This window comes from Paroedura picta, chromosome 11, assembly GCF_049243985.1.
Source record: "Paroedura picta isolate Pp20150507F chromosome 11, Ppicta_v3.0, whole genome shotgun sequence".
Classification (NCBI taxonomy): Eukaryota; Metazoa; Chordata; class Lepidosauria; order Squamata; family Gekkonidae; genus Paroedura; species Paroedura picta.
Genome location: NC_135379.1, coordinates 29,814,652 through 29,827,297, shown reverse-complemented (window position 1 = coordinate 29,827,297; position 12,646 = coordinate 29,814,652). Strand labels below are relative to the sequence as shown.

The following is a 12,646-nucleotide window of genomic DNA, read 5'->3' as shown; positions in this document are numbered from 1 at the left end:
CCATTGGTCCCCAAGCCTCCCTCTGGTGACAATCACTACAGATCCGCCCAATCCACTGGGTCTTCAGTATGAGTTGATTAATGTTCTCCCCAATATTCTACCATTCCACAATGTTGTTTATTATTATCACTATATTGTTATCATGTTATTATAAAAAAACCGAGTTACCTGTATCGTTCATGTAAACTGCCCTGAGCCTTTGGGGAGAGTGGTATATATATAAAATAAATAATTATGCAGATCTGAGGAGGTCTCTTCTAAAAATATTGAAAAAGGGCGCAGCTTTAGATTGAGCAATTGTCCCACTATCGATTGCTACGTTCATATGATAGATCCAATCCCTTAAGTTTCCTGATCCACCAGTTCTTATTAGATCATCAGGAACAGAGTATCATGATCGAATTATGTTGAGGTACTCAGAGTGAGCTTTTTCTCATTCCAGCAATAACAGCAGACTCTGCCTGCTAAGGGAATCTGTCTCTACATGCCTGCCTCATCCAATATTTCAGGATAGTTGCATTTGCCTGAGCTCTTCAAGAAGACATGGCCTGCTAGAGGCCCCATTGAGCGAGTAAAGATTCTTTTCATGAAGAGATTTTGAACTCTTTCTAAGTTAGTCAGAATTTGGTCCACCCAAGCCCAGATTTCGACACCATACAACAGGCAGAGAATCACTTTGCCACCAAATAATTTGATGGCTGGATCCACCAGACAACCCCCCTTTTGAGGAAAACAAATTAACTATAGCCCCCAAAGTTCTCAGGATTGTTGCCTGTAGAGTTGTTACACGAGCTTTCCAAGAAAGTGTCTCTCTGAATGTTAGACCTAAATATTTATGGGTGCTACATTATTCAATTGGGGTACCCAGGATACTCCAGGAGGTTTTTTTTGTCACCTTCTAAACACCATCACCTTGGTTTTCTCATAGTTTATATTTAACCGCTCCTCTTTACAGCATAATCCCAGTTTATTGATATGTCTCTTCAAACAAATTCTGGTCAGAGTGATTAGCACCATATTATTTGCATAAATCAGAATCTATACCTTTGTTTGACCAACAGATGGGGATGAAAATTCAGGTCCCTCCAGCTTGGTTGCTAAATTGTTGACGTACAGCAAAGGTGCCAACACACACCCTTGTTTCCCTAAAATTCATTCATTTGTATGTTCAGATATTGTGAATGTATACCTGTTAACAATTGGTATACTTTTTGTTATGCTAATTTACCAAATGCTTTAGAAAAACAAATGGGTTTTTACTTATCTTTCAGGGACTCAGTTTCTTCCTGTGGCAGCCCAAGATCTTCAGTTTGTCTTAAAATCCGGATACCTGGAAAAACGCAGAAAAGGTAAACTGAGTTGGACCATCAGATTACATTCAGTCAACTTTAACTAGTAAATGTTTGCTGCCTTATTTTTTTTTGTCACAATTTTGGACATTTATTGCATGAATGAGAGGAAGTAGATAGCGTGGTTAACAGGTGTGCAATAAATGCAGAAGCTAATAGGAGCACCTTTTTGGTTAATACTGAGAAGAAAATCTTTCCCTAAAAACTGAATATGGAAAAACCATTTAAATGTATCTATAAATAGATGGAATTTGATTACCAGTATAATGATTTCTAGTGCTCCCCATAGTGGTTAGATGTGCTTTTCCAGCTATCTGATCCCTGCAGTCTCACCATGTAGGGTCATTTGGGTCTGTTCTCTTTCTTCTTTCTTCACTCCCTATGCCATGACTGGCATGGGCTGGTAATGGGCTGTGCAGCCTGCTATTTTACAGTGATTACCTCAGAGTTTCTTTGTCAGGACACTATGTGCCGCTCACTTGTTACTGGAGCATCCTACTTGGTGTAGAGCCAGCTTGGTGTACTGGTTAGGAGTGTGGACTTCTAATCTGGTAAACTGAGTTTGATTCCACGCTCCCACACATGCAACCAGCTGGGTGACCTTAGGCTCGCCACAGCACTGATAAAGCAGTAATATCAGGGCTCTCTCAGCTTTGCCTACCTCACAGGGTATCTGTTGTGGGGAGAGGAAAGGGAAGGTGAATATAAGCTGCTTTGAGACTCCTTCAGGTAGAGAAAAGTGGCATATAAGAACTTCTTCTTCTTTGAATGCAGAAATCTGGCTTTTCACCATGCCCTTTTGTCTCAAAGTAATATGGTTCCCAGCTTCATTTCAAGCAGTTCTTAAATAGGCAATCATGGTTGGTGTTTATATATAGTGCCATCCAAGTCCTCTTCTGAAGTAGCAGGTGAACTCACAATAAATAAATAAAACAAAATTATGCTTATTCATGTGAGGAAACATGCTTATGTGTCACAGGTTACTTCTACAGTTGTATCAGCTCTAACCTTCCAAATTCAATGGGAGTTATGAAAGTCTGCATTAACAATCAATCACTGAAATGGGGTCATCCACAGTTTTAGACCCTCCATAGAAAAACCAGACTTCAGTTTGTCCTGAAGAAACTGGTGTTTGTGGGATGACATTTCAATGAAGAAAAAGAGATTTAATAAGATTTTATGTCATCATCCACTTAGGACAGTGCTTCTCAACCTGAGGGGTTGGGACCCCTTTGGGGGTCGAATGACCCTTTCACAGGGGTAGCGGCAGGGAGAGCAGCTTGCCCGGGGGGGGAGGGGCACTACTGTTGCCACTCCTCCTGAAGGCGCCCACCAATGTATATACAATTTATAACCAATTTATATACAATCATGAACAATGGATCTTCATGCCATTGGTCAGTTTCGGTTTAATTTCTGTGAAAGAACACTTGCATAATTTTATGGTTGGGAGTCACCGCAACATGAGGAACTGTGTTAAAGGGTCATGGCATTAGGAAGGTTGAGAACCAGTGACTTAGGAAATAGTTAACATTGTATGTGTTTGTCAGGGGCCAGCACCCTTTCCTATTGTTAGAGGCTTTTATAATTATACCTGTCAAAATTCCCAGCAAGAGATCAACAAAGCACCAGTATAAGAGAACCTATTTGCCTAAATGAAAATACACAATATAACATTACTAGTAAATGACCTGTATTTTAATAATTCCGTTTCTGCAGCCCAAACACTGGTGTTTGAGAGTCTTTTGTTATCAAGTGGCACCCAGCAAACATCGCATTAAGCAATAAATATACACAGGATCATTTGGCACCATTCTTTAAGCACACTGACATAAATCTGTGCATAATTTGTACTTGGATTAATGGCTTCTGTTCACCTCTATCATTTCCCTTTCTGGAAAGCATCTCTATGAAGCTCTTTAGACCCTTAAATATTCTTTGTTTCAAGGCAGGTAAATTGTAGTGGGTTATTATAAAGGTTATTTACATTACACCTTCACATTTTAATTGACCATATTATTTAGATCCATAATTGTAAAACTTTAATGATTAAGCTTGATCCAATTTAGGAAGAATAATGTAACTTGAATTGTTTTAATTGCAGACCACAGCTTTCTGGGCTTTGAGTGGCAAAAGCGGTGGTGTGCTCTGAGTCGGACAGTCTTCTACTACTATGGAAGTGACAAAGGTATTGTAATATTTGTGGTTTACCCTAGTAAATCATTTAACAGATGACTTTTTGCCAACTCAAGGGTAATTCTGTTGTCTTGATACATTTTGGATTTACAAGTGATGTTCCTGGTACTGCTTTCTTTTCTCACCTGATATATACTGCACTCTCTGCTTCCAGTCAATTTAGGAATTCCATCTCTGCTGTGTCGTATTCTAGATTCAAGTGGGTAGCTGTGTTGGTCTGAAGTAGCAGAACAAATTTAGAGTCCAGTGGCACCTTTAAGACCAACAAGTTTTTATTCAAGGTTTGAGCGGTCGTATGCAAACTCAAATGGACTCTGGGGAATGGTAGAGGACAGGAAGGCCTGGAGGATCATTGTCCATGGGGTCGCGATGGGTCGGACACGACTTCGCACCTAACAACACCAACAATGCACACACACTTCCTCAGACATTGTATTCCATGACATTGGATCTGAGGAAGTGTGCATGCACACCTGCCACCTCCTTGAACCTTCACAGAATCAGCTCCCATAAGATGGCTATACAGCCTCAGTTTAAATATTTCCAAAGATTGAGAACAGACCACCTGCCAAGGAAGCCTGTTCCACTGAGAAACCATTCTAACTGTCAGGAATTTCTTTCAGATGTTTAGACGGGATTTCTTTTCACCAATCCTGTATTGGTGCATATAGTTTTTCCTACCTAAATGCAGAAGTTTACATGGGTCCCTATTGAATTTCATTTTATTCAGCTTAGCCCATTTCTCGAGCCTATCAAGATCATCCTGTATTCTGTTGCTGTCTTCTGCTGTGTTTGCTACCCCTCCCAGTTTAGTATCGTCTGCAAATTGAATGAGTACCTCCTCTAATCCCTCATCCAAATCATTTATAAATATGTTGAACAACTCAGGCCTCAGGACAGATCCCTGGGGCATTCCATTTGCCACTCTTCTCCAAGAGAATGCTGAACCATTAACAAGTGCGATCTGTCAACCAGTTATTGATCCACCTGACAGAATTAGGATCCATACCACAAACACTTGACTTGAAACAAAAGACTTCTTTTTTAAGCTAGTATACTCAGCCAGGCATTGTTGAAACTGAGTATGGGATACAACATATAACTCTGAACCCCTCAAGCTGCCCCCTTGGGAACCCAGGGAAAGCGGGAAGACTTCAAAAAGTCTCAGCAACTAGATAGGGAGATCCCAAGGTTGCATTCCGGAGGGGAATGGAGATGGATAAGAAAGAGGTGAGAGATGCAGTGGGGTTGGTGGGTGGGGGTGAGGAATGCAGGAAGGAACAACTGGGTAATAAATGAACATCAGGACAATAATGGCTAACAGGTCAGATCAACTACAGACCCTACATAGCTGGCAATCTAAATAAACAATCTAAAATCATGGCAGAATCTACAGGATTATGACGCTAGGGAGAAGGACCTCTCACAGGTAAGCCAAGAAAGGCACACTCTGGATTTGTTATGTTTTAAAATATTTACCAATAATCCAATCACAAATAAAATCACAATTTCTCTACTTTAATGATCCCCCCCTTCAAATACTTCACTTGAACTAGTTTTGGTTATTGGAAGATCTTCTAAGATACATTACCATGGCTTATATTTTAAAATTTATATACCAACATGCTGAAGTGGATGCTAATAAATATAAAACATAGGGAAATACCAGCCCTTAGTTACTATACTAGCTGTAGAGATGTCAACTAGAAGAGCTTACAATGCTCATGGCTTGAGTGCACCATGGATGGAAACAGAGATTATTGTGTTCCTTTCCTGATGTCCACTAATACTTTATTTTAGTGCCTTATGGAGCTGTCCTAAGCAGGTCTGCTGAGAAAAAAGTTCCACTTTAATGGGACTTGATCCCAAGAAAGTGTTCCTAAGATTACAGCCCTGCTTGGCTGCATACAGTATTTCTGGAACTCAAAATGGCAATTTTGCCTTGTTTTTTGCTCTGGCTTTTTCCAGTGTGCATTGTCTTTTCATGGCTTGCTTTGGATAACAGTTTTGAGACTTCTTAACACTCAACTCTTTTTTTCTATGGAACAGGTTAAGACTGTACCTCCAAACAAATGAATTGTTTGGATTTTTGTAATGAGACCTAATTCAAAAACTGCCTATATACTGAAATTTGGTTTTAGGTTTGTTTAAATCAAATGTTTTAATATATTTGCAGTTGGTCTTTGGTAGACCTCTTCTTCTTTTTTTTTTTTTTTTTTGCAGTGTTGGTTAATGGATGATGGGAAACTTTTGTGACTACTGTTCGAGCAAGTGGGAAGTTTAGTAGTTGAGATGCGGAGTGAGGGTGGGCAAGGAGATCAGTCGGTTCTTCTTCACTAGACAGGTTTTCCTAAAGGTTATTGAACCAGGAAGAGACACTGATTTATGGTACGCTTGTCTCACAAGTTCCAGGTTCCAGTTCTTGGCTCTCCCCAGGTACAGGTGTCATTCCTTGCTCTTGTCACTAAATAAGACCATCTGTAAACATCACCCTATGGGATTCAGTAGGCAGCCTTCATAACAATGTACTTTCTGGGTTTTTTTTAAAGGAGAGTTTTATCTCCCGAAGCATCACTTGAACCATTCAGCTAATAATGTGCAATCCAATTCTCTCGCATATTCATGAAATGGAAAACAAAAATCTGAATAAATGATAACCTGCCGGGACATTCACATTCAGCGTTGCAAATGAAGTTCTATCTTTGCTTTTTATCTCCGACAGACAAACAACAGAAAGGTGAATTTGCTATAGATGGCTACACCGCCAGAATGAATAATACCCTTCGGAAGGATGGGAAGAAAGATTGCTGTTTTGAAATCGCTGCACCTGATAAACGCATTTATCAGGTTGGACTTTTTATGTCGTCTTCAAATTAAATTGATAAAACTGTTACTGTTCCAGTTATGGAGACATTAACATTTCAATAAAACAACTCCTGACATGTTGATGGGGGGATCCTGCTTGATTTGCTTACACCGTACAATCATATAATACTGTTAAAATCCAGATTACATTCCAATACTATCTTTTTGGGGGGATAAGAACAACCAATATGTCACTTTTATTTATTGGTCCATTTCACCGCTTATATTTTAATATCTATTATCTAATAGGTTTGCATGATTTTTTTTTTGTTGGATGAATTATATTGTAAGATAATTGAATTAAATATATTAAAAGACCCAAGTGTTAAATATGTATTGTATTGCTTAGAGGTCCAGGAGGGAAATCTAAGTAAAAGAACATATCAGCTGTGCAATTCATGTCCTATCAGCTAGGCATCAATGTGGAATGTAAGTTTAATAAGTTTTAAATATCTGAGATTGCAGTTGAAAGCCAGTTAATTAAATTGTCAGGTACTGTGTTGGAATCTGACAAGAACATTTTTAAGAAAGCTACCCAGCAGTCTAAAGAAATTCATGGGTGTCTTCTAATTGTCAAGGGCGAATTTTGTTCATCAGTCCTGCGTCTGACATTGATGAAGAGAAGCAGCTTTTTTTCTTGCACAGCTGCCAGCTGCTGATCAGAGTTCCAAATCCATCATCCTCTGCTTCAATTACGTAAATTTGTCAAAATTAACTGTACATTATAAGAAGCATCCTTGCAAGAAAGGTACCAGAAGACATGAAAAGAATTACTAATGGTGGCTTGAAGAACTGACAAAAATGCTACTTTCTTTTCATGGCTAATATGTTGCAAGCTGTATTTGCTATGTCCATTATATGCTACTTGTTAAAATCAAGTTTCTGGACAGTTTACAGCTGCCACTCCCAAAGAAGCTGAGGAATGGGTGCAGAGACTCAAGTTTGTATTGCAAGGTAAGTTAATTGAAGTAAATATTTGTTGTTGATAATGTAGCCAACCTATAGAAACCTCCCAGCAGAATTTCTGTTAGCTTTTTGAATAGGAACTGTTTTGCTTTTTACATTGTATTTTCTGTTCTGCAGAGGGTTTTCTGACATTTTACTCTATATACGAAGTTGCAATCCTGTTCACACTTAGTTAAAAAGTAAACCTATTGGACTTACCAGGATTGCCTGGAAGTAAGCAAGGATAGGATTACGCTGTAAAACTAAGTGCATCCTACACTGAGTGCCAACCGAATACAAGGCAACAGTCATACCTCTATTCCAGTAGTAGAATTTCTAATAATGAAGTTGTGACTTGGGTATTGCATTTCCTTGGCTTTCAGACTAAAGAGCTGAATGTAATTTTTCTAGAGTTCTTGTCATAATACATTAAATTTGTGTTGTTAGGAAGGTGTCTGTTGTGTTTTTGCTAACAGATATGGAATCTGATGTTATTCAAGAGGACGACGAAGAATATGACGACGTTGGGAATAGTGACATAAGTTCACCACAAGTGAGCTCACAGCCAATAGATGATGACATTTACGAAGTACTCCCAGGTACCTTTGAGATGTTACATAAATGTGTACAGTGCATATATGTCTGAGAGAGTAAGAAAAGTTGATTTTGGATGTTTATCATGTCATGGATAGGGAAGATCCAGATTCAAAGTCCAGTTCAGCCAAATAGTTCTGAATGAGTCCTAGAATATCAGCCTTATTTCCATATCACATTCAATGTATGCTGACACTTTTTTTTGAAAGAAGACTCCTTTTTACCCAGGTCTAAGTAAGAATAATTTAGTTTTGACGAATAAGGGCACTGCAGTCAGACAGAAATTATGAAAATGGTCTCTTGGGATTATTGGCTCATTAGTATCCTCTCTGCTACATAATTTTTTAATTAAAAAATTGACGTGCTTTACAGCTTTGTCCCACCAACTCACTCATCTTTTGTTCATCATTCACAGTGTCATTTGAATTAATCAGAGATTCTCTGTATGCTCTGTGTTCTCAGCTGTTTCCAAACATGTGAATTTTTAAAATTCCTGCAAAAACACAATGTAGTGTTTTATAGAAAGGCTCTACTAAATACCTATATATAAAACTGCTCTGCGCTTGAAAAGGGATGCTGAAAAATTTCATCATATTTTATAATTTAGGAAACTCTTGATGCTGACTAAACTGTTATCAATTTTATAAGATCATCTTGTGTTTTCATGAACTTCTGAAGTCATGTGCTGTATAATCAACCCCGTGAAGATATATAAGAAAAAAAGTAGTGTCCCTTGTATGAAATGATCAGAACCTGTCCATATTCCTTTGAGATCACAACTAAGGATTTCCGCATCCGCATCAGTCCTGCTTAGAAAGTTTCTATCTTGCACTCTCGTACCTCTCATTTGGAAACAGTAATCTATTCCAGGGTTTCTTGATGGCTCTTGAAGGGTTTTCTAAATGAGTGGGAATTAATTAATTTTCTCTATATATTTTTAATGTGTTAAAATTTATTGGGTGATATGACAATTTATTGTTGTTGTTGTTTGTTTCCCGCCACTCACAGCATGATGCCTCGTGGTGGGTTACAATATAAAAACCCAGATCAATAAAACCCCATAAAAATACATTACATAATACAATATGGTAGAAAAGCCCCCAATCCTTCCCCTTAGAGGTATGCCTGCTGCCAGCGTGGCAAAGGGCCATGTTAGTCATATGTTGCCAAAGATGGTCCAAGGCAGATGGCATATCTTCCAGGGGGTGGGGCGACTAGATCTTCTTCCTGCACCGGCCTCAACCATAGCCCTGATTGAAGAGCTCCATCTTACAGGCCTTGCGGAAAGCCGGAAGCTCCCACAGGGCCCACAACTCTTCCAGGAGCTCATTCAACTAGGTAGGGGCCAGGACCGAAAAGGCCCTAGCCCTAGTCAAGGCCAGGAAAGAGACTGAAGACGACCCACAAGTTGATACCTACAGAGTGCAAGGCTCTGCGGTGGGCATAGGGGGGCATAGGACAATAGGCGGTCCCTCAGATTTATGGGTCCCAGACCGTGAAGGGCCTTAAATGTTAAAAACAAAACATTGAACTGGATCCAGGCAACCAATGCAGCTGCCTCAGCACAGGTTAGGAGCCCTCCAAGGTGTTCCTGTGAGGGCCCGAGCAGCCGCATTCTGCCGCATGGTCATGTGGACCCTCCCCCCATGGCTAATGATGGGCCTAGAGGCAGTGGGAATGGGAGGGGCCCCAGATGGGCATGTACACAGCTATGTTTCTCAACCATATTCTGCATGATCTCGCCACTTCTGGGGTTTCTCAAAGCCTGAAGAATGTTTCTCAACAGTAAAAAGTTGAGAAAGGCTGACCTATTCACACCTAGTATTAATCCCTGGATTCCAAAGCTATACTTGCCACTGATTTTCAGTGGGTGATATTCTGCATCTCTCTCTTGGTAATGATTTGAGCCTAGAATCCATTGTCTGTTGTTGCTAACTTTGTCTTGCCTACATTGCATACCTGTTTCATTCACCTCTTTAAAACCCATTTCCAATCTTGACTGTACTTATTTGGGCAGAATTTAGAGTGAGATGACTCTCAAACTTTCCTGTTCATTCATTCATTCATTCATTCATTCATTCATTCATTCATTCATTCATTCATTCATTCATTCATTCACTAACCCCCTCTAAGTTTAAACTCTATATTTTATATTTTAAATGACGACTGGTATTTTTACTTTTATTGTTACTGTTTTCATTCCGGTCTAGAATCATAGAATTATAGAATAATAGAGTTGGAAGAGACCACCTGGGTCATCTAGTCCAAACCCTGCACTATACAGGATACTCACAACCCTATCACTCATCCACTGTAACCTGCCAGCCCCTTGAACCTTCACAGAATCGGCTTCTCCATCAGATGGCTATCTAGTCTCTGTCTTTGGGGTAGGGGGTTTATGATGTTTTATGGGGATTTTATATATTGTACCCGGCAATGAATCTCCAGAGAGTGGCAAGCTAAAAACGTAATAAATCAATCAATCAATCAAATACAATACAATACAATACAATACAATATAATACCCTGATAGTGTCTCTTCCCTTCTCTAATGACCTCAGCACTAGAAAGCTGGGAGTAAAGGCATGGGAAGCTTGGGAACTCCTAAAGTTTATTCCCGGTGCTTGACTTAGGTGCAGAATCCCAGATCACAGAGTAGGACCCCACGTTGAAGCTCCTTTCATGCTAGTATTGTTCCTCCTGGAAACTCTGACATGAAGAGTAGCTTCATTCAAGCCTTCGCCCACGTTCCCAGATTGTTAACTATGGCAGTTTTCTTGAGGGAAGGCAAGACTGGTACTGTGTGATGGGATCATTAACAGCAGCTACTTGAAGCAGTACTGTAATTTTGAAGAAATACTTTAAGATTTCAAGTGTCTCTTTTTGTGTAACATTTGAAACTGATTCTTGCACATAAAAACGACTTATTTGACTCACGCATTTCTCTTGTTAAGGGAACTGCTCAGTAACAGAAGATCCACAAATTTGGATCTTTTAATATTTTAGTAACTGATCAATCATTCATCAAGCGCCATTCAATGAACCAACACAAATGCATTTTTGACAATATTGATTTGTTAAACCAATATGATGCAAACACTATGTGGTAGATGTTGGTGGTGTTTATGAGATAGAATCCCACATTGGAGAAGCCCGTCATTCCAGAGGGACAAAAATAATTTCACTTGTATCTGAGCTTCCCCCCATCCCCCACTTTACTATTGACTACATTTCTGACAGCTTCCTTCATGTTACACATTAACACTTCATTTATTCATGGATATCTTCTGCTCATTATGTACCCCAAAAGGACAACTCTTCATATGAAAACAAAGTTATCTTCCTGCATGGCATCATGCTCTGTGTTGAAAACAAAACATACTGGAATGTTCCCAAATGAAGCATTAAATAATAGCATTCCAGAATGCAAGGCATTTTATTAATCATAAAACAATAAGCAAATTATTTACTTCATATGTCAAATGGGGAAGTGCTGGTATTTTTAAAAGTGTAATTGTCCAAATTACAGTACAACCATTGCTCTGATATAAAAAGCTTTGCTGAACTTGTAGAATATTAAGTTACTCCTTTCAGTTTGTAGATATGGAGTTGAATCCTACAATAGTCTCCTGCTGTGTCTCCCTTCAGAGAGTCATGCAATCCAGTTCCTATATTAATATCATTAAGGAACATTACATGAGGGAACATACTTTGCCTTATAAACAGACTTTGCCTTATAAACTAGAAAAACTAGATATCTGCATTGGGTCCTGTTTCATTTAGGCCCATTATGCACGGAGTGGAAAGTCTGCATTCGGGGTGGAATGGTGGTGGCTAAAATCACCAATTATGCACGCTGCAGGCGGCAGCTGGGTGCAGAGTCAACGTATGCCGCCGAAAAAGCCACATTAGCGAGATGTGGAAGAAAGTGGAGCTTCCTGGGACCAGGGCGCAACCAGAAGCGGCTCCGGAGTATCTGCGTGGCATAATCGGATACTCTGGGTTTTGCTGCCGTTGTGTTCCATCCCGTGCATAATCGGTTTGCTTCGCTTCTTCCTCCTCCTCGTTCTCCATACCACCGTTTCAGCAGCCGTGCATAATAGGCCTTAGTGTGAATATTTTGAATCTCATATGAGTGGGATCCATGTGCATAGGTGATGACATGGTGGTTCTGTGGAATGGACGGACTGCCTTTGAGGGGGGCCCTCCTTGGATATCTTCAAGAGGCATTCAGGGATTTGCTTGTTTGCCAGGCTTTTGTGCGGGGCTGAATAGCAGACATTTTTTTTAGCAGGGGAGAGTTAGAGAATTTATTTTGGTTTTAACAGAAAATGGTTTTAACTATTATTGTAAGCCAGCTTGAATCACAAGGAAAATCAGGATAGAAATGTTTTTATAAATAAAATTTTAAAATCTACAGAAGCCATAGCTAAACCATCCAATCAGAACATAGGTATTGTCAGCCAGCATCACCTCCATGTGGACTAGATTCAGCTGTAGTTTGTTTTCTTAACTTTAGTCAAAGAAGAAGGCATTTGGGTGGCGTCTGCACACCAATGATACCCAATCCCAAACTCCAGATAACTAGCTTTACATTAATATTAAATGACATTGAGGAAAGGACTGACAGAGCCCTAGGGCACCCCATGTGTCATCCTAGAGGGCAGATTCCACATCTCTTCTCAGCCCTTTCTGCT

The 12,646-nt window shown here is 39.6% G+C and overlaps 1 protein-coding gene across 1 annotated transcript in view; it reads left to right on the top strand.

Moving 5' to 3' along the window:
• The window catches only part of SKAP2 (src kinase associated phosphoprotein 2), a 122,193-nt gene that overhangs the window by 63,235 nt on the left and 46,312 nt on the right, over positions 1-12,646 (top strand). The window contains exons 5-9 of the mRNA XM_077304575.1: positions 1,272-1,349; positions 3,454-3,537; positions 6,268-6,392; positions 7,301-7,364; positions 7,832-7,954. Of these exons, the coding sequence (XP_077160690.1) occupies positions 1,272-1,349; positions 3,454-3,537; positions 6,268-6,392; positions 7,301-7,364; positions 7,832-7,954 (474 nt within the window). The remainder of the gene's footprint in view (positions 1-1,271; positions 1,350-3,453; positions 3,538-6,267; positions 6,393-7,300; positions 7,365-7,831; positions 7,955-12,646) is intronic.